The sequence below is a fragment of the Rhinatrema bivittatum genome, chromosome 2, assembly GCF_901001135.1.
Source record: "Rhinatrema bivittatum chromosome 2, aRhiBiv1.1, whole genome shotgun sequence".
Taxonomy (NCBI): Eukaryota; Metazoa; Chordata; class Amphibia; order Gymnophiona; family Rhinatrematidae; genus Rhinatrema; species Rhinatrema bivittatum.
Genome location: NC_042616.1, coordinates 10,993,067 through 11,020,173, shown reverse-complemented (window position 1 = coordinate 11,020,173; position 27,107 = coordinate 10,993,067). Strand labels below are relative to the sequence as shown.

The window sequence follows — 27,107 nt, the reverse complement described above, 5'->3', positions numbered from 1 at the left end:
AGGGCCTGCGCAATCGGCGCCGAGCCCCGCCGGGGGAAGGTCAGCAAACTTCACTCCCCACCCGGGCGGCCTCAGCGCCGACAGCGCGACCGAAACCGGGGCCTAAAACAAGCAGCAAAGGTATAAAAAAAGAAAAAAACGCGCCGAGACTCAAGTCCCGCCTCCGCTACAGCTAACCCAATCAGAGCCGGCCCTGCGGGGATTTAAATCGCGGCTCTCTTCGGCGCCATCTCCTTTACCTTGCCGCTGCCGCTACAGCTGGGGAGGGCCTGCGCAATCGGCGCCGAGCCCCGCCGGGGGAAGGTCAGCAAACTTCACTCCCCACCCGGGCGGCCTCAGCGCCGACAGCGCGACCGAAACAGGGGCCTAAAACAAGCAGCAAAGGTCCTCCCTCCACCTCAGAGGGACACGCCCAACAGACGGCTGTAAGGCAGCCAGTTGAGTCCAAGTAGCCATTTAAAGCACAAACCACCCAGACGCCACGCGTCGAAGGAGCGCGTCAAAGGGGCTGGCCCCTTTGTGCGCCCCTTAGTGCAGACCGGAGTGCAGACCACCGCAGACAGTAGGCAAGCTCACACTCATACCTGCCCCCTCAACACTCACCCAGACTCGCCAGCTTGCAAGTAACAGCGACGACAATCATCCAACCTCACCAGCGCTCATCCAGCCTCACCAGCAACCATCCAGCCTCACCAGCAACCATCCAGCCTCACCAGCAACCATCCAGCCTCACCAGCGCTCATCCAGCCTCACCAGCAACCATCCAGCCTCACCAGCGCTCATCCAGCCTCACCAGCGCTCATCCAGCCTCACCAGCGCTCATCCAACTGCACCAGCAACCATCCAGCCTCACCAGCGCTCATCCAGCCTCACCAGCAACCATCCAGCCTCACCAGCAACCATCCAGCCTCATCAGCGCTCATCCAGCCTCACCAGCAACCATCCAGCCTCATCAGCGCTCATCCAACCGCACCAGCAACCATCCAGCCTCACCAGCGCTCATCCAACTGCACCAGCAACCATCCAGCCTCACCAGCAACCATCCAGCCTCACCAGCGCTCATCCAGCCTCACCAGCAACCATCCAGCCTCTGTTCCCAACTAATTGAACCACAATAATGCACCTCTGCTCCATCCCTAAAATCTGGCACAAAATCAGAAAACACACAAAACCTGCAATCCATCACATCACACGACAACAAAGACTATTACCAATAATGATTTCACCTATAACACAATTTCTAGGACTCTCATTATTTACCTTAACACTATTCAACGCTCAATCACTCTCCAAAAAAATGGACATCCTCAGCGACTACCTCATAGAAGCCAACCCAGATATCTGTGCAGTTACAGAGACATGGCTAAAACTCACAGATACAGTACTCATAAATCAACTGCCCATACAATCTTACGACTTATTCTCCGTCCCAAGACCCAAAAAAAGAGGTGGAGGTCTTCTTCTAGCAGCAAAAAAAGGTCTTAATATTACCTTACAACTTACCAATTCCTCCAACAAACTAGAATTCTCACTCTTTAAATCTGAACATATCCAAATAGCTTTAATCTACGCACCACCAGGAACATTAGAAACGGATCCCTCTCTACTGATAGAACTTATAGCCAAACACATAAACGTCGACAAACCTGCCATAATCCTCGGAGACTTTAATTTACATGTAGATGCCTCTCCACAATCCATCAACTGCCAAACAGTTCTTTCCTCTCTCAACCATTTGGGCTTTACTCAAATTATCAACAGTTCTACCCACAAGGCAGGCCACACTCTGGACCTCATCTTTATTAACGAACCCTTTAATATTCATACCAACCCCATTTGCACACCTGTTCCATGGTCAGACCACAAAGTTATCCACACAACCCTCAATATCAACAACCCACCACCTCAAACTACTAACAAAACCACTATCCACTTCAGGAAACCATGCTCGCCAGACATACTCAGTGAGAAAATGACTGAAGCATTAAAGCAACTAGACCTCACAGACCCAACAACTGCAACTACCTCTTGGATCAATATTAACAATAAAATTGCAGATCAAATCTGCCCAACTACAACCAAAACCATACAACCTACACTAGACAATAGGAAACCTTGGTTTACACCCGAACTTAAATCCCTTAAACAATCACTTAGAAAAAAAGAACAAAGCTGGAGAAAAAACCCAACCACCTCAACACATGCCATCTACAAATCCCTCCTCAACAACTACAGGAACACAATCCTTAGAACTAAGAAAGAATTCTACAGAGAAAAAATACACCACTTTATATTCGACTCAAAAGCTCTATTCACTTACGTCTCCTCTTTAACCAAACCATCTCCTCCTACTATCCCAGACCACCAAGCTCTCAACAAAGCAAACGAACTAGCCAACTACTTCAAAACAAAAATCACCAACCTTACTCAAACCATCACTTACAACAGCCTTACCCTAACACACCACCTCACATCCCTGCCACAACAAACCACAAGCCTGGATTCTTTCGAGCTCACTTCTTCACTGGAGATTGAAAACACACTCAAAAAATTCAAACCTTCCTCCCACCCATCAGACCCAATACCAACAAATCTCCTCATCGCCATACCAAACACCATCTCAAAACCAATTGCAGAAATTATCAACGCATCCCTTTCTCAAGGTTTAGTTCCTAACCAGTTAAAATTGGCAATACTGAAACCATTACTAAAGAAACCAAACGCCTGCCCTTCAGACCCTGCCAATTTTAGACCCATAGCAAACTTACCACTTATCGCTAAACTAATGGAAAAAATTGTCAACAAGCAACTATCAGATTATTTGGAAGATCATAACATTCTATCCCCAGCCCAATATGGATTCCGAAAACGCTTAAACACCGAATCTCTCTTACTATCTCTCACTGACACAATCCTCGTTAATCTGGAGAATAAACAATCTTACCTGCTTATTCTTCTGGATCTTTCCGCTGCATTTGACACGGTAAAACACTCCACTCTAATAGACCAACTAGCCAACATAGGGATCAAAGGCACAGCCCTTAGATGGTTCCAATCCTTCTTAAGCAACAGATTCTACAAAGTGAGAATAAACAACAAAGAATCGCATCCAATCTTAACAGAGCAAGGAGTCCCACAAGGATCATCACTCTCACCTACCCTATTCAATATCTACCTCCTCCCTCTCTGCCATCTACTCTCAAACCTTAAGCTCACCCATTACCTCTACGCAGACGACATACAAATCCTCCTTCCGATTACAGAATCCCTTCAAAAAACCATCACGTACTGGAACGAATGCCTACAGCCCATCAAAAACCTACTCTCAAGCCTCAACTTAGTATTGAATGCTAATAAAACTGAAATGCTCATTGTCTCCCAGGATCCACGCACAATCTCTTCCAGCCTTTCTCTACTAAACACAAACAACTCATTCTCATCTGACGTCAGAGACCTTGGAGCATGGCTTGATAATCATCTAAACCTAAAAAAGTTCGTAAACAATACCACAAAGGACTGCTTTTACAAACTGCAAGTCCTCAAAAAACTTAAACCCCTCCTTCACTTCTCCGACTTCAGGCTAGTACTACAATCCATCATTCTTTCTAAACTCGACTATTGCAACTCCTTGCTACTAGGTATACCCGCCAACACTATCAAACCATTACAGATGGTTCAAAATTCAGCGGCTAGAATTCTAACTAGCACCAACAAAAAAGATCATATCACCCCAATCCTTCGGAACTTACATTGGCTCCCCATTAAACAAAGGATACTCTATAAGGTACTCACTATCATCCACAAAGCGACAAATAAACTAGCTCCCATCTCATTAAGCTCTCAACTACAACCACACACCTCCTCCAGACCAATCAGAAGCGCATACAGAGGAACATTGCAGGCTCCACAAATTAAATCATCATTGAGCAAACGAGCGCTATCTTCAGCAGGCCCTCACCAGTGGAATATGCTTCCCCCAGATCTTAGACTAGAACCCAGTCATCAAGAATTCAAAAAAAGATTGAAGACATTTCTCTTCCAACAAGCTTTCCCAGACGATTAATTTTACGGTGACGAACAGACTTCACAATTCCTAAGTATCCTAATTACCCTAATTATGAACACGGCATCAAGTACTAATTTTAGAATCTGCTACTGGACAATTACCGTTAAGCTCAAAAATTTACTATATTTTATATATATATTTGGCATTGCTTATATTTATATTTATTGATACGTTAAACAGTTAAACTGTCTTTATAAAATATTATATTGCTTTATTTATTTCCAGTTAAACTATTATTACTTTATTTAGCACTATGTTAAATTGTCAATCAGTTATACTGTTCCATATGTTCCTCGGTTCCATGTAAAGCTCCGCTCTCTGTTGAGCAGTTCTTCGTTTTATGTAAACCGGATTGATTTGTAGTCCCTACAAGAACTTCGGTATATAAAAATTAAAAATAAATAAATAAAATAAATACATTCAGTACAGACAAATGCTAAGTCAGGGTTTGTGGAATAAGATCTCAGTCTCTCAAATTCACTGCTACTGCCCTTCATAATGCTTGCATTCTGCCAAAGAGAGTCTCCTTCTGAAGTTCATAAGATGTTTTATCCAAAAGCAACATCTCCAGCTGTGCCTGAAAATTCTTCTTAATCAGGCCACTGACACCCAATACATCTGGACCAGTTCTGTTTCCTTCTGCCACATTTTCCTGGTCTCCGATTCCATCTTATAGTACTTAAGGATCTTTGATCTCAATGTATGATCCACAAAGAGCACACTTGCTACTGACACCTCTATCAGCAATGTTGTTCTTGTGTTTTTTTCCTTTACCGCAATATCCGCTTTTTTCTCAGGATCATGATCCCAGTGTTTTCCTGGTACAGCAATATTATAATTTCCAGAGGATGAGCTGGGCCACCTTATTATGCTTTTCTGTATCCACGCCTTCTCACATCAGTATCCGACCTTCAGCAGCAAGCTGTGTAACCATTTCTAGCTCTGTTTTACAGAATCTGTATTTGTCTGTTTTACCAGTTTTTTCTCTGCTGGCTATGATCCATCCCCTATCCTGCGCTGAAATTATCAGTCTCTCATCTCTATGTTTAAACTCACAATTCCAGGGTCATTACCATGTCAGATTTTGATCCATGTTGGGTTTCTGAAGTAACTCTTTGTATTTTCCACTATATTTGTGCATTTGTTAATTGTTTTTCTATGTTTACTGGTCTGATTCTTTACAGACATTTTTCTATTTTTTGCACATTCCATTGCTCTTTTCCCTTCATGGATTGGTAAAGTTTCACTTATTCCTTCCTCTCATGATAACAGTTGTCCAAGCTTAAGGATGGAGACCAGTTTTGGCCATTCACTTTCATACTTCAGCACTGGTTGAGTATTTGCATGTGTAAGGCCCACACCACCTTAAGCTGTTGGAACGTACAAACTCAGCATACACGGACTCTGATAGGTTAGTTAATGGATATGGAGGTTTTATTGTTCTTGCATCCAACTCTTTAATATCGTCATCAAGACTTGTACAATTCCAAAAACTATAGGAGTGCATGAATTGCATTTGACTCCTGTGTAGTTTCTCTGGTGGCTTGCAAGTTCTTCCTTTGTTCTGAAGCTTTTATCTCACAAAGTAAAAGGACTTGGTTTCACTGATGCCATATGAGATAGGTCTTCTGATTTAAACTTTTACCACACTCATTACATGTAAATGGTCTGACTCCAATATGGATTCTCTCGTGGCATTTGAAGGATGCTAACTCGCTGAAATGTTTACCACATTCACTACAAACGAACATAAGACATGCCAAACTGGGTCAGACCAAGGGTCTATCAAGCCCAGCATCCTGTTTTCAACAGTGGGCAATCCAGGATACAAGTACCCAAACATTAAATAGATCTCAAGCTACTATTCCACACATATAAATGCTTGACTCCAGTGTGGATTCTCTGGTGGCATTTCAAGTTTCCTTTCCAACTGAAACTTTTACCACACTCACTACATGTAAATGGTTTATCTCCTGTGTGCATTCTCTGGTGGTATTTGAAGGGCCCTTTCTGTCTGAAACGTTTACCACACTCACTACATGTAAATGGTTTCTCTCCAGTATGAATTCTCTGGTGGCATGTGAAGTTTCCCTTTTGGCTGAAACTTTTACCACATTCACCACAGGTAAATGGTTTCTCTCCTGTGTGAATTCTCTGGTGGCATTTGAAGCTACCTATCCGACTGAAACTTTTACCACACTCACTATATGTAAATGGCTTATCTCCTGTGTGGTTTCTCTGATGAACTTTGAGTTCACCTTTTCTTTTAAAACTTTTATCACACTCAGAGCATGGAAATGGTTTGACACCAGTGTGGATTCTCTGGTGGCAAATGAGAGATATTTTCTGACTGAAACTTTGACCGCACTCACTACATGTAAATGGCTTATTTCCTGTGTGGTTTCTCTGATGAACTTTTAGTTCACCTTTTGTCTTAAAGCCTTTATTACACTCAGAGCAAGGAAATGGTTTGACTCCAGTGTGGATTCTCTGGTGGCGAATGAGAGATATTTTCTGACTGAAACTTTGACCGCACTCACTACATGTAAATGGCTTATTTCCTGTGTGGTTTCTCTGATGAACTTTTAGTTCACCTTTTGTCTTAAAGCCTTTATTACACTCAGAGCAAGGAAATGGTTTGACTCCAGTGTGGATTCTCTGGTAGCCGCACATATCTTATAAAATCTGGGGTCGGCGCCTGCAAGGGGGTACACATTTGTGCAACTTGCACGCTCCGAGCCCTGTGCGCGCTGCCCGTTCCCTCCAAGGCCACTCCGAAATCAGAGCGGCCTCGGAGGGAACTTTCCTTCCGCCTCCCCCCACCTTCCCATCCCTAACCCACCCCCCCTGGCCCTATCTAAACCCCACCTACCTTTATCGCAGAAGTTACGCCTGCTTGAAGTAGGCGTAACCTTGCGCGCGTGCGCGCGCCAGGCCAGCTGCCACACTCCATGTTCCGGTCCGGGGGCTGGTCCGGAGGCCGCGGCCATGCCCCCCAGGAACCATGCCCACGGCACCGCCCCTGGATGATGCGCCGACCGCGTCACGCCCACCCCAAGAAAGCCCCGGGGCTTTGCGCGCGCTGGAAGCCTATGCAATATAGGCTCGGTGCACGCAGGGCCGTTTTAGAAGGGTTACACACGTACCTTATGTGCGTAACCCTTTTAAAATCCAGCCCAAAATGTATAAATTAAAAATATCTTTACACCACGTTTCCAAACCCTTTCTGAAATATTTTAAATCACAGTGGAGAAGCTTTCCACATAAAAGATTATGAGGAAGAAAAGGCTCCCTTACAAGTTAGAAATAATCAGTACTCACAAGCAGCCCTGTCCCTTCAGCCCTCAATGATATCAGTGGCTCCTATCCTCCGAACCTAGCAGATATCAAACCCTCCCTTCCTTCCTTCCTTCCTTTATTTATTTATTTTTAACTTTTATATACCGATCTTCTTGTATAGGATACAAATCAAACCGGTTTACAGTGGAACAATAACTTCGCATGAGAGCATTACATAGAACCTTAAAACATTAAAATATTAAAACCTTAAAATATTTCTGAATATCACCATCAGTTTCACCTAAGAGCAACTCTGCAAGGGAGCCAGTGCCGATCATTTAACACAGAAGTTGGGATCCTACTTACCCATGCCACTAATGATGTGACATTTTTATCCGAGCAGCAATAAAGCTGTTGTAATTCAGGAACGCTGGAGATCTCACAGGTCCCTCCTTTAGGATTCCTGTGGGTCTGGTTCCTCTGGGCTTACCTACTACTGATTTATTTTAAAACATTTATTATCTGCTTATAGTGGACCTGCCATACGGAGTGGGTTACAATAACAAATTTAAAAAATAATAAACCACATTTAATATACATATAATAGCACATCTATATCTAATGCATAGATCAGTTAAAAATCTCACATCCCTAAAATTTCCATTTTCTCTCTTACATTCTGTAAATAAAGTAATTTTCCAACCTTGCTTGTGTCTGTAAAAATGTAATTTATTTTTATTGAGGAAAAGTGATCTCACATATCAGCACCGAGAGGAGATCTCAGGGATGGGGATAAAAAAAGGGATGAGAGGAGCAGGGGAGGGGAGAAGGAGCGAGGAGCAGGCGTGGGGAAGAGAGAGGAGTTCCAGAGCCTCGGGAAGCCATTGCTCGAGAAAATTCGCCAGACTATTATCAAGAATAGTTTCAGAGAGACAATAATTCTAATATTATTACGACAAAATATGTTCTCCAGCTCTTCCAGTTTCTCTGTGTGGACTTTTAGCTGTTTTTTGAGGTTTGAAAGGTGCCTTGTGGCAGAATTTGAATCATCCTCCAAAGTAGCTATCCTCCCCTCCACCACATCCAAACGTGAATGCAATTCAGCTAAAGAATTGTGGAGGGCTGCAAGTTGTGAGATGTCAGATAGTTTAGTATCCAACGCAGCTACCACAGCAGCGGTGACCTTCTCTGTTAGTGTTCCAAGGTAGCAGACGATAGTGGCAAGTCTTGGAACCTCTGCAGACATTTTCTCCATTGCAGGCCTTGGTTTTTCTTTCTCCTTTTTCCCCCCCTTTAGGGATCATGGTTCCGGAGATTTGTGCATGTATTTATCAACTGACATAAGATCTTTGAGTTCTGTAAGAGAATATGCCCTCCGAAGGTAGGATGGTTTGAAGAAAGATGGATATAGGAAGGATGGTGCTCAGAGCTTAGGAATCCACATCTTCCCCAGCTCACCATATCAAGTGACCTCTTGGCCAGCACAATTTTAAATGTGATCAATGAAAAGCTGGGGAAAATTCATGAATGTTTCGACACGCTACAATCACTGCTGCGGACAACACTAAACGAGTTCTGGAGATCGAGACCCATCTGACTGGTGTTGAAGAGTGGGTGTAGGTACTCGAGCACGAAGTCAAGGAAGCAAAAACAGTGGTGGCAAAAGCAAGCGAGAAGCAACGAACGTTTCATACGTCTACCAGAAACTTTGGGGTAGATTTCATAAAAGTACGCTGGATTTTATAAGATACACGCGTAGCCGCGTGTATCTTATAAAATCCGGGGTCGGCGCGCGCAAGGGGGTGCACATTTGAGCACCTTGCGAGCGCCAAGCCCTGCGCACGCTGCCCGTTCCCTCCAAGGCCGCTCTGAAATCAGAGCAGCCTCGGAGGGAACTTTCCTTCCGCCCCCCCCCACACCTTTCCCTCCCTTCCCCACCCCCTTACCTACCCAGAACCCACCCCCTTACCTTTGTTACACAAGGTACGCCTGCCGGCGACGCCAGGCCCGCAATCCTGGGCACAGCGGCAAATGGCCGCCGTGTCTGGAGGCGCAGACCACGCCCCCGCCCCTTTTTGCGAGTCCCAGGGCTTGCGCGCGCGCTGCCAAGCCTATGCAAAATAGGCTCAGCCCGCAGGGGAGGGGGGGTTAGGTAGGTTTTTGGGGGTTATGCGCGTAACCCTTAGAAAATCTACCACGTTGTCCGATCCCAACCTCCGATGAGTGCTGGAATCCTACCTGCCCAGGGCCTTGGGTCTGATGGATACACTGAGGCCTGTGTTGATTGAGCGAGCGCATCTGTTAGGCGGGAAGCCTTCAGGACTGAAAAGACCAAGACTGGTAATTGCAAGATTTATTAATTTCTCGCATGAGGATGATACTTCCCCTACTACCCATAACTAATCAAGCTTGATATTTCACTTGGTTGCAGCTCCATCACTGCTCTCTACATTAATGGTGGGGGTGGAAGGGAAATAGAACCAAAGAGCTAAGAGAAACAGATAAGTAAGAGAAAAAAAATGTGAAGCTTGCTGGGCAGACTGGATGGGCCGTTTGGTCTTCTTCTGCCGTCATTTCTATGTTTCTATATCTTGCGGAAATACTGGAGCCATGGGAAGCTGGAGTATGAGAACTTCCCAGTTTTGTTATTTGCTGATTATTCAGCCAGTATCTCAACCCGTCATAAGGCGGTTGAGTCTATCTGCACCCAATTAATAAACCATCACCTTTATTTTACTCTTCAATTCCCTGCAAAACTTTGGGTGACCTACAACAATGTGCTGCGTATTTTTGAGTCAGCGGCTGATGCGTGATCATTCTTTAATGGTTGTCCGCGGCCATCATGTGTGGGAGAGGTTGGCTGAAGCCGGCGCCATTTTGCAAAATGGCGCCGGCCGTAGACAACACGATTCGACCGCAGGAGGTTGTTCCGGACCCCCACTGGACTTTTGGCAAGTCTTGTGGGGGTCAGGAGGCCCCCCCCAAGCTGGCCAAAAGTCCCTGGGGGTCCAGCGGCAGTCCGGGAGCGATCTCCTGCCGCGAATCGTTTTTCCGTATGGAAAATGGCGCCGGCCGTAGACAACACGATTCGACTGCAGGAGGTCGTTCCGGACCCCCGCTGGACCCCAGGTAATTTAAGGCATTTTGGGGGGGTTCGGGAGGGTGGGGGATTTATTTGAAAGGGTCGGGGTGGGTTTTAGGGTTGTTTTAGAGTGCCGGTTTTCCCGCCCTCCCCCTTCCTCCTTCCCCTCCCCATTCCCCCGATTTACGATATTTTGACGATAAATCGGGGGAATTGTTATTGTATCGTGGCTCTAACGATTTTTGACGATTTAAAATATATCGGACGATATTTTAAATCGTCAAAAAACGATTCACATCCCTAATATATATTGTGATATCAGCTTTGCTCCATCTGCTGGTAGAGGTGCATAACCCACTGTTTCTGGATTCATCTGACTGGGGCTAAGAAAATAATCTTTACTACTCCCCATCATGCAAAGAACCACAGTAATGGCAAGGAAACATCATGCTTTTTTATTTAAAAAGCACAATATAGTGATGCAATCATTTTATTGATTAACTGCGGTTATAATTCACTGACTGCCATACATTACCTATATGACTCCAACTTCCATCTACTCCCCACCACCACCATAGCTATAGCCTACAGCCAAGCCCTGTGGTACAATCCTGCTCACTCCTCCTCCTTCAACTACCCAGGATAGAGCTACCAAGGAGGAGCAATTTTAGATGAGAGATGTTCAGGGCTTGGCATCAGCATCCAGCCCAGTGGAAGCACTGGGCTGGATGCTGTAGCTGCTGTAGCTGCCGAGAGTACCACAGCTTTTAGGGCAGCTGCAGGCCCAAGCCTTGCTGTAGCCCTGGGATCAAGGTCCCTGTTGCTTCTTCTGCCTCCCTCACCCAGATGGTTCTCTCCTATTGCAGTGGCTTTTAATGGCACCATAACCCTGTAAAAGGCAGGCAGAAATTAAACTGCCGGCTGTGATACCAGAAACTCACTTGTGCTTCTGGGAGCAGGCAAGAAACCTCCAGGAGCTGGGGCTGGAGGGGGAGGAAGTGCATGGCTGAAGTATTGCCTTCTCACAGCACCTGACCTCCTTTAGCAAGCTGTGTGACTATTTCTAGTTCTGCTTTACAGATCCTGCATTTGTCTGTTTTACCAGTTTTTTCTCTGGTGGCTCTGAACCATCCCCTGTCCTATGCTGCAATTATCAATCCCTCATCTCCATGTTTAAACTCTCCATTGCACAGCTATTCCTCCATCAGATTTTGATTTGTATTGGGTTTCAGCAGTAATTCTTTGTATTGTCCACTATATTTATGTTTTTGGCAATTAATTTTCCATGTTTACTGGGCTGATGCTTTACTAAGATTTTTCTATTGTTTTGCAAATTTCATTGCTTCTTACGCTTATGTACTGGTAGAGTCTCACTTATTTCTTCCACTCATTGTAACAACTGGCCAAGCATAAGGATGGAGACCAATTCTGGCTATTTACTTTTGTACTTTAGTACTGTTGGAGTATTTGCATTTGTAAGACCCACCCCACCTTCAGCTAAGAACATAAGAACATAAGAACTTGCCATGCTGGGTCAGACCAAGGGTCCATCAAGCCCAGCATCCTGTTTCCAACAGAGGCAAAAACCAGGCCACAAGACCCTGGCAATTTCAGTAAGGAGTCCATGTTTGGTTCATTTTCTTGCCCTTCTGTGTTGTCTTTTATTTCCCTTCCTTTCTCTTGGTTGATGCTCATTGGATAATAAGAAAACATCCTCACCTGTATATGTGTTTTCTTCTTCTAGAATACAGTTGTTAGTAATATCATAAAATAGTCACTTTTAACATTAGAATATAAGAACATAAGAAATTGCCACGCTGGGTCAGACCAAGGGTCCATCAAGCCCAGCATCCTGCCTCCAACAGAGGCCAAACCAGGCCACATGAACCTGGCAATTACCCTGTTTGAAAGTACAATCTCAGCATACACTTACTCTTATAGGTTAAAGTATGGATATGGAGAGTTATTGTTCTTGCATCCAACTATTTAAGAACCTTATCAGATCTGTTTACAATTCCAAAAACTACAGGAGTGTGTGTGAATTACATTTGACTCCTGTGTGGTTTCTCTTGTGGTTTGCAAGTTCTTCCTTTGTTCTGAAGCTTTTACCACACAAAGTACAAAGTCTTGGCTTCATTCCAATGTGGATTCTCTGATGCCATATGAAAGATGTCTTCCGACTGAAACTTTTCCCACACTTACTACATATAAATGGTTTCTCTCCTGTGTGTATTCTCTGGTGGCGTTTGAGGGAATCCTTCCGACTGAAACATTTACCACATTCACTACATAGAAATGGTTTTACACCAGTGTGGATTCTCTGGTGGATTATGAGTTTGCTTTTCTCAGTGAAACGTTTACCACACTCACTACATAGAAATGGTTTTACACCAGTGTGGATTCTCTGGTGGATTATGAGTTTGCTTTTCTGAGTGAAACGTTTACCACACTCACTACATGTAAACAATTTTTCTCCAGTATGGATTCTCTGATGGACTATGAGGACGCGCTTGTGCCTGAAGCTTTGACCACACTCAGTACATATAAATTGACTTTCTACTTTGGAGAATTTCTTCTGTTGTGGGACGTCTGCTTTCCTACTGAAACATTTTTCAGCCTGAATGCAAGACAATGATCTCTCACCAGTATGTTTTTTTCCATCTCCTGAAAAGAGTTTCCCATACCTTAAGATTTTATTGCACTCAGTATATGAAATTGCTCTCTCTCCTGGGTGGAATTTTAGTTGTTTTTTGAAGTTTTCTTTATGATAAAAGTTTTTGTTACTATCAGTACAAATTAATAATTTTTCTTCTCTTCGTGTGTTTTGGTTTATTATTAGCTCTTGGTTTTGAAGGATGTATTCTCCACTTTCAGAACATGAAAATGTTCCATCTTCTATTTCTGTTTGCTGGTGATTTAATAAAGAGAAATTACAGTTGTAAGATTCCCCATCTTGAGGGCAATGAAAGGGTCTCTTACTCTGGAAAGGACTCTCTGCTCTCAGGTCTCTCTGGTGGAGGTCAGAAGTCATTTCAGCACTGTTATTACTCTGGAAGGGTCTCTCTGCTCTCAGGTGTCTCTGGTGCTCAGGAATGTCTGTGAGCTCCTGGTCACTTCTCTCACATGCAGTGACTCCATCCCATGAGGCTCCTGCAGGGTGGTGTTGCTTCTGTTCTAATTCCTGCTGATTTTGGCTAGTGTCTTCCTCCTCAGACCTCTGGGAAAGATACTCACAGACATTTCCTGATTGTCTTGGTGTACGTGCCAGTACTATGTGGTGTTCTTCTCTATTCTCCTCCCTCTTCACTTCCTGTATGACCTCATTGTCTGCTGGATATAAAAAGAAGGGATTAATCCTGTGTCAGTGACAATTAAATTGATATCTTTCTATCACCTGGGATCAGACTTTTTGAAGGATCACACAATGACCGCATGTGATCTCTGATATTAGAGAAATCTGTGACTTTGGAGAAGCTTTAGGAGACGTTTGTGAAAACTCCTGTGTGATGTCTTTATAGATTTCCTGTGGTTTTATCTATCATACGGTGTAGCATTTATTTTATTTATATATTTATAAAACTTATATCTTGCCTTCTCCAATGCAATTGTTCAGTAAGTTTACAAAGATACATGCACATTCAATCACAAATAGAACAGATAAAACACAACATAACATTAAATGGATACATTAAAAAATCTTTACAAAATAAAGTTTTCAAACCATATCTGAATTCTTATATATAATAAAAATTGTCAAATTCCAAAAAATAACAGACTGTCCATCTGCAGCAATAAGCAAACAAACATCATCCACAACCACATCAGCAAAACTCATTGAGTAACGTCCAATATGTAACAGGAATACCCTTCCCCTCTCCCACCCACCCCGGAACATTAAATAAACAAGTAAATGATCATACAAATGATGGAATGAATAAGAGAATACCAAAATGGCTAGTAAAATGAATAAATAAATAAATGAATGAATGGAAGCAAGGATAACAATTCAATGGAGTAAATAAACAATACTCATAAACCGAGACCAGAATAGCTAATAAGGAGGGAAAGGGAAATTATGTCTTACCTTCGATAATTTCCGTTCCTGTAGTACCAAGGATCAGTCCAGACTGCTGGGTTATGCCTCCTTTCCAGCAGATGGAGTCAGAGATAAAACTGAAAAGCACCACCCATATAACCCGGGGTGCCACCTGCGATCCCTCAGTATTATTGATAACAAAGCAGAATGAAAAACCATTATCCTCCCAAAAAGGAGTTGAGAAAGATAAAAACTGAGAACACTCTGCAACTAGTGACTAGATCACGTTAAACCTAACCTAAACCTGCCCCCAACAAGGGGCAACTTATTCCATAACACGTACCACATATAGGCTCTTCAAGTGATCTGCAAAGGATAATGACACACTGATTGGACTCTCCGGTACATGAGCGGGCGTTTGGACTGATCCTTGGTACTACAGGAACGGAAATTATCAAAGGTAAGACATAATTTCCCTTTCCCTGTACGTACCAGGATCAGTCCAGACTGCTGGGAAGTACCCAAGCTGCCCTAAATGGGGTGGGACCTGGAGATTCCCACGCGAAGCACCCTTTCACCGAAGGAATCCACTCTAGGATCCCTCACATCCAATCAGTAATGCTTAGCAAATGTGTGCAATGACTTCCAAGTGGCCGCCCGACAAATCTCCTGCGGCAACACACACTGGCTTTCAGCCCAAGACGCCGCCTGAGCCCTAAGAGAGTGTGCCTTGAGACCCTCAGGTACCGGGCGCCCACCGCTAATGTAAGCAGAAGCAATAGCGGCCTTCAACCACCGGGCAATGGTTGTCTTAGAAGCCTGCGCCCCCTTCCTTGGACCACTCCACAGAACAAAGAGGTGATCCGACACTCGAAACGGATTAGTAACCTCCAAATACCTCAAAAGAACCCGACGGACGTCCAACCTCCGGAGGTCCTTGTCTGCCGCTGAGAAGGCCGGCAATTCGACGGATTGATTCACGTGAAAAGCCGAAACAACCTTTGGCAAAAACGCAGGTACCGTGCGAAGGGAAACACCCGAATCAGTAATACGCAGGAACGGATCGCGACATGATAGGGCCTGAAGCTCGGAGACGCGTCTGGCTGAGCAAATGGCCACAAGAAACACCGCTTTAAGTGTCAAGTCTTTAAGCGTTGCTCGCTTCAATGGTTCAAAAGGAGCCCCACAGAGAAAATGGAGAACCAGATTCAAACTCCAAGATGGAGAAACCGCACGAACTGGTGGCCTCAAATGCTTGGCTCCCTTCAAGAAACGTATCACATCCGGATGAGCAGCTAAGGAACGACCACCAATCTTGTCACAAAGATTGCCCAGGGCAGACACCTGTACCCGTAGCGAGCTAAAGGAGAGACCCTTCAGTAATCCAGCCTGCAAAAAAGACAGGATGTCACCAATAGCAGCCCGGCGAGGAGACAAGCTGAACTGTCGACACCATGAGTCAAAGACTTTCCAGACCCTGACATAAGTGAGCGACGTAGAGGTCTACGTTGCTCCGAGCTCGAAAGAAATCACAGCCTTCGAGTATCCCTTTTTCCTTAAACGCCTCTTCTCATAAGCCAGGCCGCTAGACAGAATCGATGTGCCTGCTCGAAATATACTGGACCCTGATGCAACAGGCCGGGGAGGTGAACGAACCGTAACGGTCCGTCCACCGCTAGGTTGACCACATCGGCAAACCATGGCCTCCGAGCCCACTCGGGGGTGACCAGGATCACCGGCCCCTGGTGTGCCTCTATGCGGCGCAACACCTTCCCTACGAGGGGCCATGGAGGAAACACGTACAGAAGAACGTTGGTTGGCCAGGGAAGGACCAGGGCATCCACTCCTTCGGACCCATGGTCTCGTCTGCGACTGAAGAAGCGAGCCGCCTTGCGTTTTGACGAGTCGCCATGAGGTCCAGGTGCGGGATCCCCCATTTCCGAATGATCATGCTCATGGCTTCCTCCAACAGCTCCCACTCTCCGGGGTCCAACCGTTGCCGGCTGAGAAAGTCCGCTTGAACATTGTCGACCCCGGCTATGTGAGATGCCGCAATTCGATCGAGGTGACGCTCCGCCCATTTCACTAACGAATCGGCCTCGGACACGGCCCGGCTTCTGGTACCGCCCTGCCTGTTGATATAGGCCACCGTGGTCGCATTGTCAGAGAGAATCCGCACCACCTTGTTGCGTACCAGTGGCAAGAAATGCTGCAGGGCCAGCCGAACCGCTCTGGTCTCCAACCTATTGATGGACCATTGCGCCTGCCAGGGGGACCAACGGCCCTGAGCCGACCGCGACTGGCACACTGCCCCCCAACCGGAGAGGCTGGCATCCGTTGTCACCACTATCCAACGTGGGCTTTCGAGTGAGACTCCCTTCAGCAGGTGATCCGGATTGAGCCACCAGGACAGGCTAGACCGGGCTGGTTCGAGCAGAGGCAGGGGGACCTGATACTCTTCTGACTTGGGGTCCCAATGCGAGAGCAACACTCGCTGCAACGGACGTAAATGAGCAAAAGCCCAAGGGACTAATTCCAGGGTAGATGCCATATATCCAAGAACCTGCAAATAGTCCCATACCACTGGAGAAGCAAGTGAAAGAATACGCCGAACCTGGAACATCAACCGCTCCATGCGATCGAGAGGTAGGGAAACCCTGCCCGCGGATGTATCGAAGCGTGCTCCTAGGAACTCTATCACCTGAGAGGGTGTCAACTGGCTCTTGGCATAGTTGACTACCCAACCCAGAGACTGCAGGCGACTCACCACCGAATGGACTGCCGCGAGACAGAGCTTTTCCGACTTCGCCCGAATGAGCCAATCATCCAGGTACGGATGAACCAGAATTCCTTCCCGACGCAAGCTCGCCGCTACTACCACCAACACCTTGGTAAAAACGCGAGGAGCAGTCGCCAGACCAAAGGGCAGAGCCCGAAACTGGAAGTGCTGCCCTAGGACCATGAACCTCAGAAATCGCTGATGGTGCTCCTGGATTCCTATATGAAGGTACGCCTCCGTCAGATCCAAAGAAGCCAAACATTCTCCCTTTTGCACCTCTGCAATCACAGACCGCAGCGTTTCCATGCGAAAGCGAGGAACTCGTAACGCTTTGTTGACCTGTTTGAGGTCCAGAATTGGGCGGAAGGAGCCATCCTTCTTTGGGACCACAAAATAGATGGAATAACGACCGGTCCGATGCTCTGACGGAGGGACTGGCGTAATGGCTCCCAGAGCCCTCAGATGCTCCAATGTCTGAATCACCACCTGCTGCTTGTGGGGCGGTCCGCAAGGCGACATCAGGAAGAGATCCCGGAGGGGACGAGCAAAATCCAAAGCGTAGCCATGTCTTATATCATCTAGCACCCACTGGTCGGACGTAATCTGGGCCCATTCCTCGAAAAAGTGGGACAGCCGACCCCCGATGTTCGGGATGGAGGAATGAGCCGGCGTCCCTTCATTGCGTGGACTTGTTGTTGTTAGCAAAGGCATGAGCTCCCGATCGCTGAGGCCGCCTTCCTCGAAAGGAAGACGGCCAAGACTGTGCCCTCGAAGCCGACTGGCGAGGGACATAGCCCGAAGCCCCTCTATTGGATCGAAAACGCCGCTGCCCTCTGTAACGGCCCCGGAACCCGCCAGCCGAACGGGTTGCTCTGGGCAACTTATACACCATGTTGTCTCCCAATGCCTTAATAAGCTGCTCCAGCTCATCTCCAAACAAGAACTTACCCCGAAAGGGATAAGACCCGAGCTGGGATTTGGAAGAAGCATCCGCTGACCAGTGCCGGAGCCACAGCAAACGACGTGCTGAGACAGCCGACATCGTGCGTGCGGAAGTCCGCAGAAGATCATAGAGGGCATCAGCCGTATAAGCCACAGCTGATTCCATGCGGGCCGCCTGTTCCGCCTCTCCAGGGGGAAGGTCCTGGGCCGTCAACAGTTGTTGCACCCAACGAAGTAAGGCCCGCTGTATGAGGCTATTGCAAGCCGCCGCACAGACCCCCAAGGCGGCCACTTCAAAAATGCGCTTGAGCAACACCTCCAATTTCCGATCCTGAAGATCCTTCAGCGCCGTGCCTCCAGTCACCTGGATAGTGGTGTGCTTGGCGACCGCCGTGACTGCGGAATCCACCTTGGGAACTTTAAGGAGGTCCAGCGTCTCCCTCGGAAGAGGATACAGCTTTTCCATAGCTCTAGTGACCCGCAAGGAGGCCTCCGGAGCCTCCCACTCCCGGGACACAATCTGTGACAGCTTCGGATGAAAAGGAAAAGTCTGCGGTGGATCACGAAGCCCCGCCAGAACAGCATCCCCCGTGGAGACCTGTGACGTATCCTGCGACAGCGGAAGCTCCAGTTCCTGGAGCACGTGCAAAATTAGATTGTCCAATTCCTCCTTACGGAATAGCCTCAGCACCTGTGGATCATCCCCCTCCACCGGAGAGATCACATCCCCCTTTTCATCCAATGACAATGGGTCCAGCAAAAATGGATCCCCCGGGTCCACCAGGTCCGGCAGAACCGGAATCCTAGCCGCTCCAGCCGCCCCGGAGTCCCTCGGGGTCTTGGCTGGGGTGGGAGACTGAATCTCCCAATCCGATTCCGCCTCCAGAAAAGCCTTATGCATTAGAAGAATAAACTTGGAGGAAAAAGGCTGCCGTCGCTTTAAGACCCCCCCCCCGCAGCCTTTTCAGTAGGAAGAGACCGCCCTGCTGGCGAATCGTGCGGCCTGTGAGACGGGGATAATGGAGGAGGGAAATCCCCTCCCTCCTCCGAGTCAGCCGCATCGTCCTCTGAGGCAGACAAAATGGCCGCCGCTCCCGCGCTAATCGGGAGCGAGCCCAGCCTCTGCCTGTCTGCCTCGTGGTTCCCCTGCGGTCTCCTGTGGTGCGAAACGGGCACCCCCCCCCCCCCCCCCCGCGGCGAAACGCCGCCCCGCGAAGGCCCCTCGCCCCCGGGAATGCACCGGGAGCAGAGGCCTTTGCGGGAGAGACAGAGCCCCGGCTCCCCGCAGGAACTACACTATGTCCCCCTCGGCATAGCTGGCAGCCGGGTGGAGCTCTCCACCCCCTCCGGAGGCCCGGGATTCAAGGCAGGCGCAGCTGAGGTGAGAAAACAGCACATACCCTAAATAATCAAAAGTTGCCTGCTTATTATTATTATTTTTTTTTTTATCTCAGCCTGCGGGAACCGGCACGGAGAAGGGGGGGTTCAGAGGAATGAAAGCGTCTCTGAAGAGAGGGGGGAGAGTGACCGGCCCACCAGTAAATCCTCCCCCTCTGCTCACCGGGCCAAGGTAACTCCGGGAACAATCAGGCAGGACCCAGCCCTGCTGAGCCTGCCCACAAACGACTGCAATCCCAAAACCAACAGCAACTTGTTTAACTCTTTTTTCTATTTTACTTATTTTATTTATTTATTTTTTTTAATGATCCAGTCACAAGAGCAAAAACTCCTTGTAAAATTTATTGAGGGAATTCCCCTCTTTTTTTTTTTTTCAAACCTGAAAGGGCAAAGCCCCAAGAGTACTCAGACCAGGACCGCAGGTTCTGTCTCTCATCTGCTGGAGTCAGAGAAAATACTGAGGGATCGCAGGTGGCACTTTTCAGTTTTATCTCCGACTCCATCTGCTGGAAGGGAGGCATAACCCAGCAGTCTGGACTGATCCTGGTACGTACAGGGAAAACTCATTCCTTTTCACACAGATCACCCCCATCAACCTCCCCCGAATTAGGGAATAACCATTGGATAATCGATTGCCACAAGGCCTCAGATTTAGACAGCTTCTTTCCCCTAATCGCTGTCAGCCTGTTAAAGTGGTACAATCATCCCATACCCTGCTGGATATCCTTCATAGAAGGAGCTGCCCAATTCCTCCAGAATTTAGCTCTCTCGCATCTGGCAGCCAAGCACAATCGTAGGGCCAGTTGCCGATGAGAAGCCTGTAAGTCTCCCTCAGATGTGTTAAGCAATCCTCTCTGTGCAACGCATTCTACATCCTCTCCCAGGGTTGCTCTGGTCGGTATAAACAGAGCTTTCCAAAAGCAGGCAATCATGGGACAGCTCCACCATAGGAGGGAAAAGGAGCCTCCAGCACAAACCTGAACAAGCGGCAAAATATTTATGGGTTCTGAGTGGCGTCAAATACCATCACAATAACACTTTATACCCGGCTTCTAGTAGGGGGGCCGAAATAATTCCTATCCCTACATTCATGAAGGCCAGACCCCACGCAGAATCCATCGATGCTGATCAATCAGTGACCGCCATGGACCTCCAGCCTGGGTAGAACTCAGGCGAGTGCCCGGGCTTAGCAGTCTACATGGATCACCGACGGATGGCATAAGTCAGTCCTGTCTGCCCCATGGAAAAAGAAAAAAAAACAGAACAAGGAGAGGACACAGATACAAAACGACAGGAGCAATTTTGTTTTTGTTTTGTTTAAATTAACAGACTCTGCCGGGCCGCACAGGGCCAAGCCCATCATGCGGCCGGCAGAAGTTGGCAAGGAGAGGAAAAATAAAAGAATAAAAACTACCTTGAGAGAAAAGGGAAGAAAACAGCCGCGGATGGCACCATTTACCAAACTGCTTATAGTTCAGTTTAGTGCAGTCAAGACCCTGGGCGCAGAGTTGTTGGATGCTTGGTGGTGGTGAGCGTGGCTGCAGGTAGAGATGGCAGGAGACAGGTCCACGGTACTCCCTAAGCACCTGCCATCACCAGGGACTTCATTCTGCGGCCAATGTGCAAAGCTCCTCCCGAAGCTCCGCCCCCATTTCAACAACTTCTGATTTCATGGCCCTGAAATCTTTACGGGCATCGCTGAACCAGGAGCAGAACTCTTGGCGGGTCGGCAAAGCTTCACATGATTTTACTGTCTCAGCCGCCTCCTCCATTTGAACATCCGAGGACTCACGATCCATCTCCATTTCAGCTCCGCTCTCGCCCTCCAACGCTGCCGCCGCATTAGCAAAAGAAAAACACTTCAAGTCTACTGATTTTTTCTTTCCCTCCATCCCAGTTGCTTCCAACAACGATCCAGCTACCGCTGAACAGCTATGAAGCTCCGATGGAGAGACAGCAGGGGGGGAGATTATGCTCGATGGGATCAGGAGCTGCTCAGTCACGCTGCCATTAGGTCTGCGACGTCACTTCCTCTATCCACATTCATCTGAATTCTTTTAAATCACACTGGAGAAGCTTTCTATATAAAAGATGCCAAGGAAGAAAAGGACCCTTTACTTGTTAGAAGCAATCAGTGCGGACGAGCAGAGGGAACAGAAGCAGCCCTGTCCCTTCAGCCCTCAATAATATCAGTGGCTCATAACCTCCTAACTTAGAAGACATCAAACCCTTTATTTCTGAATATCACCATCAGTTTCACCTAAGAGCGACCCTGCACAGGGAGCCAGTGACGATCGTTTAACACAGGAGGAAAAGGGATTTCAAGTATCAGCACAGAGAGGAGATCTCACGGACGGGGGGAAAAAGGGGGATGAGAGGAGATCTCACGGACGGGGGGGAAAAAGGGGGATGAGAGGAGATCTCACGGACGGGGGAAAAAAGGGGATGAGAGGAGATCTCACGGACGAAGGAAAAAAGGGGATGAGAGGAGATCTCACGGATGGGGAAAAGGGGGATGAGAGGAGATCTCACGGATGAAGGAAAAAAGGGGATGAGAGAAGATCTCACGGATGGGGGAGAAAAGGGGATGAGAGAAGATCTCACGGATGGGGGAGAAAAGGGGATGAGAGAAGATCTCACGGACGGGGGAAAAAGGGGGATGCGAGGAACAGGTGTGGGGAGAGGGAGCAAGGAGCGGGCATGGGGAGAGGAGAGGGAGAGAGGACAGGCCTAGTGCACGTATTGGTAAATCCAGGCCTGCTTGCACATCTCTGGTGTGGCGCTGACCCATTTAGTAAAACATCCCCTGATTTACTAGAAATAGAGATAATGCAATCCTTACCTAGAGAGCTGAGGGACTCATAATTCTCCTTCACATCCCTGTCAGGCTCCTTCTGTCCTTCATCTAAACAACCCCCTTCCTCCTGGGAGAAAGAGACAGCGATGTCCTCAAATGTCACCAGCACCTGAAACACAAACCAGAAACACTCAGGGACACGAGGAGGGGCTTAGTTGGCTTTAACCTCTTAACATTTTATCATGGAAGAGAGGAGACCAAGACTCCTCATCCCCGGGAACTGCCAGACTTGTCCTTTCTGGACCTCGGGGTTTACAAGTCTAATCCCAGAGACCGAGAATATCAAACGTCTCTGCCTGGATAAATCAGTGAATAATAAAACCCAGGATCTATCAGAGCATTACCCAGAACCTCAGGAACATCTGATTCTGTCACATCAGGAGGGCTCGCTGTGCTCTCATCCTCCTGACTGCTCAGCCCCTAACCTTGGGTCATCTTTGATGCCATTCCTTCCCTCTGTACATCCAAAGCACTGCTAAAGTGAGTCCGTTCCTCCTCTATAACTCTGCTTAAATCTCTCCCTTCCTCCTCGAGCCTGCCACCAAAACCCTCCTCCCTCTCTTATCTCCTCCTGCTTAGACTTCTGTAACTCGCTCTTTGCTGGCCTCCCGCTGAATCGTTTTTCTCCCTTGCAATCTCTTCCACATTCAGCTGCATGACTTCTCTTTCTTTAACCTTGCTGTGATCTTCTCAGGTCGCTACATTGGCTCTCTGTCCACTTCTACCTACAGCTCAAGCTTCTCTGCCTCCCCTACAAATGCACTCACTCTGCAGCTCCTCACTGCCTTTCTTCTCTTCTCTCTCCCTTCCTCGTGATCGCCGTTCCTCTAATCTGTGCCTTTCTCCTCCACCACCACCTTCCGATTCCCTGCTTACTGCCTCGCTCTGCCGAGTGCCTGGAAGGGACTTCCTGAGTCCTTGGGTCTGTTCCTATCTCTTGGCATATGCAGATCCAGTTTAAAAACTCTCCTTCTTGAAGCTGCTTTTACATCCTAAGTATTTCTCTATAAGACACTTCTTCCAGATTCATGTTTGTCGTGCATGTTTGCCTTGACTAGACTGTAAGCTCCCTGGAGCAGGGACAGCCTCCAATGTGTGTTTGTACAGCACTGTGTATACCGAATCTTCCACCACCTGATCCGCGATGATGTCCGCCGCTATCGCATGGGCCACTCACCCTCTGCTCTGTGTAGACAGTGCGGTGATGACCTTGGCACCTTGGCTCATAGACTTTTCACTTGCCCAACACCAACGGGGTTCTGGGACGGAGTCCGCAGGATCATTGCACAAAGTATAACTGCAACTATCTCCAAGACTGGCAAACTGTTACAGTCCGGTCTACGAGGTCATATGCCGGCATATTGTGAATTGGCTGACAGATATGGACGTACCGCAGTGTTGCTGGCATGCCGGACGATCTTAGCCTCCTGGATCGAGTCCGCCACGCCGCCCTCACTGGTACTATAGGCTGGCATCAGCCACACAAATGGAAAGATTGGACACTCTTTGGAACTCTTGGTCGCTCGATAAAAAGAATTGTGCCTATTGGGCGAAATGTTTTGCTTTACTGCCCCAGGATGTTCAGAAACACTTATCAGCGACTGGATATTGTACTACTTGGCGTTGACAAGGATACCCTACCGTGTCGTAGCCCCCCACAGCCTGTCTGGATAAGCGGGCGTACCAGTGGGGGATCCCAATACGGTATTGTTGGACAAGCCACGGTGATGGCCATCTCAAAAGGACTCAAGAGGTGTTGTAATTTATAATGTACGGACTCCGGGGGGGGGGGGGGGGGGGGTGTTTGTCTGTGTATGAATGTGGTGAGCCAATAGATCTATATGTAGTTTAGGGTTCTTACTGTTAGAAATAAATAAAACTGGCAACTTACATATGGGGACCATTGTCCTCCAGATGTGTTAACTGAGGTACCCCTCTTGTGAATACAATGCAGTGTTCTGAGTTTATACTGTTGGATCTTTTCTCTGATTTACATCTGTATTTGTCTGTTTGACAAAAAAAAACTATTCTGAGAAAGTTCTTTTTTTCTCAGCGCATAGTTAAGCTCTGCAATTTAATGCCAGAGGATGTGGTTACAGCATTTAGTGTTACTGGGTTTAACAAAAGGTTTGGATAAGTTCCTAGAGGATAAATCCATAATTAATAAGCAATAGTAACTTGAGATCTATTTAATGTTTCGGTACTTGCCAGGTACTTGTAGCCTGGATTGGCCACTGATGGAGATAGGATGCTGGGCTTGATGGACCCTTGGTCTGACCCAGTATGGCAATTTCTTATGTTCTTATTTAGATGTCTCAACAAAACTTCAAAAACTTCTTCCTTTAAATTTGTGGATCAGCAACAAGAAACAGAAGATCTTTATAATTTTCATTAGAAAAGAAATGTGGTTAATTGGAGGAAGAGACTCCTTAGATATTTGTAAAGCCTCCCCTAAATATTATCACCCTTGCGAAAGTTGATAATCCTAAAATATTTTTCTTTTGGAAACATTTTCTAACTTCTAAGTTTTCCTTCTGAGTGAAACACTATCTTGAAGGGAGGCAGAAGAATTTGAGAATAAATGTCCCACCTTGTTCTCCAGTGCCTGCAGCCGCTTAGCATGAGCAGAGATTTTCTTCTCCTGAGTCACTGAGCGCAGCTCCAGCGAGGAGATTTCCCCTTGAATCCTTTCTAACTTGCTGCCAATTGTCGCTTCCAGACGCACCAGAACCATCCACAGAGAGTGCAAAGTTCTGGGCTGCAGTGGATCTGGGAAGAGGGACACAGCCACCCCTGTAACATTTTCTGATCTTGGGGGATCAGTCAGAAGCTTCACCAAGGAGGGATCGGGCTCTGGAGAAGGCAGAACTCCCAATGCTGTCTTCATAACTTTCCTGTACTGCTCCGGGTGAGGTGTCTGAGCTACAGACTGTGACCGCTGTACCCTGGGAGGTCTGGACCCAGAACCAATAAAACCATCCATTGGTCTGACAGGAACCTCCATAAGAGGTGAGATTTTCCCTTTCTATTTGATATAGTCAGAAGAGGCTGGGGATGAGAGAAAAAGAGAATTTGGAGAATTAGCTCACTCCAGTACCAAGCACTTTGGGAAGTAACACAAAATCCTGCCTAACACACACTCAGTAACTTTCTATCAAACCCATCACACCTAAACAGCACAAATATCTAAAACTCACACAGCAAGGAATAGTAACACTGGAAATAAGGCAACACGCCCTAGAGCAGCTATGCAATGAGCTTTGTGTCATACGTGATTTACAAATGTTTTTAAATAAAATTTAAAAATCTACTGGAAAAAAAACCAGCTGGAGTGCTGCAGATCCTTACACAAAGACTACACATTAACTGACTCCCTCACCTCAGTCACACATGGGACAGACAGAGCCTCCCTCACCCAATAAGGAATTGAAAAAAAAGTAATAAAAATTACAAATTAATAACACTAAAGAGAAATCTCAGGTTTCTGTATGGAAGTAAAACAGGGAGCTTTGCGCGGAGCCTCTCCTGGGCTAACTCCCCCCTCCTCTCCTCACCGGGGTGGGGCTCAGCCCCCTCACTCAGCTCCTATTCAAACCACTTGGTCCTGTGGGGATTTCTCTTGACAAAACTTTGCCCCCTAAATCCTAACATTTTTATGCTCAATTTTCTGAAAGCCAAATTGCTGGGACTCCTGAGAGCAGCCCCTCAGGAGGCCTGAATTCAGGGCGAAGCAAAGCCCTGAGCCCGCTTTGCTCTCCCTGCCTGCGGCTCCTCACACTCCGAGCTGCTGCTTTGCTAGAAAATGTCCCAGGGACACGGGGAAGAGAAGAGGAGGGAAAGGCACCGCTTACCCGGCTCCGGGGCTGAGCTTCCCTGCAATCGCTTATTCCTGCTCAGGAAAAGGAAATTGCTGGGGGAGGAGCTCGCCCTCTGCCTCCCCGCACGCGGCTTCCCCTTCCGCCTTCTTCCGGGCTGCTGCTCCTGCCGACTCTGATTGGCTACGGCCTCTGATGAGTCATCACCCTGCGACTGCGGGCGGGGCGGCTGCAGGAGAGTCATCAATCTGCCTGCAGCTAAGAAGAAGGAGGGTTGCTGGCAGTCACAATCAACTTAAAAATAACCCAACCTGCATGGGGGGATCCCCCTATCCCCCTCTCAGTGTCTAGAAGTTATACTTAATGCCAAAGAAAATATGCAAAAGGAAATTAGAAATTGTCACCTTAAAAAAAATGCAATACGTATTGGAACAAACTACACCTGGAGAAATCTTGAAAGGCAAAGAAGAAAAATATAATCTTGAAAAATGCAGTAACCTAACTTAGCAACTCCATAAAATGCGTCACCATATTGTGCTTTTTAAATAAACAGAATAGCAGCACGGCATTCACTTGCCCCTTAAGAACATAATAAATTGCCATGCTGGGTCAGACCAAGGGTCATCAAGCCCAGCATCCTGTTTCCAAACCAGGCCACAAGAACCTGGCAATTACCCAAACACTAAGAAGATCCCATGCTACTGTTGCAATTAATAGCATTGGCTATTCCCTAAGTAAAATTAATTAATAGCAGTTAATGGACTTCTCCAAGAACTTATCCAAATCTTTTTTGAACCCAGCTACACTAACTGCACTAACCACATCCTCTGGCAACAAATTCCAGAGCTTAATT

At 47.1% G+C, this 27,107-nt stretch overlaps 2 protein-coding genes across 2 annotated transcripts; both read right to left on the bottom strand.

Moving 5' to 3' along the window:
- Positions 1-5,667: 5,667 nt before the first annotated feature.
- Positions 5,668-8,600, bottom strand: LOC115086093 (gastrula zinc finger protein XlCGF8.2DB-like). Its single transcript, XM_029592626.1, has 4 exons — positions 8,300-8,600; positions 6,241-6,675; positions 6,015-6,120; positions 5,668-5,803 (listed from the first exon to the last, which is right to left on the bottom strand). The coding sequence occupies exons 1-4, from the start codon at positions 8,598-8,600 to the stop codon at positions 5,668-5,670; spliced, it is 978 nt and encodes a 325-aa protein (XP_029448486.1).
- Positions 8,601-10,730: 2,130 nt separating this feature from the next.
- Positions 10,731-26,286, bottom strand: LOC115086091 (gastrula zinc finger protein XlCGF57.1-like). Its single transcript, XM_029592625.1, has 4 exons — positions 26,216-26,286; positions 25,030-25,487; positions 22,425-22,548; positions 10,731-13,757 (listed from the first exon to the last, which is right to left on the bottom strand). The coding sequence occupies exons 2-4, from the start codon at positions 25,441-25,443 to the stop codon at positions 12,451-12,453; spliced, it is 1,845 nt and encodes a 614-aa protein (XP_029448485.1). The 5' UTR covers positions 25,444-25,487; positions 26,216-26,286; the 3' UTR covers positions 10,731-12,450.
- Positions 26,287-27,107: the final 821 nt, after the last annotated feature.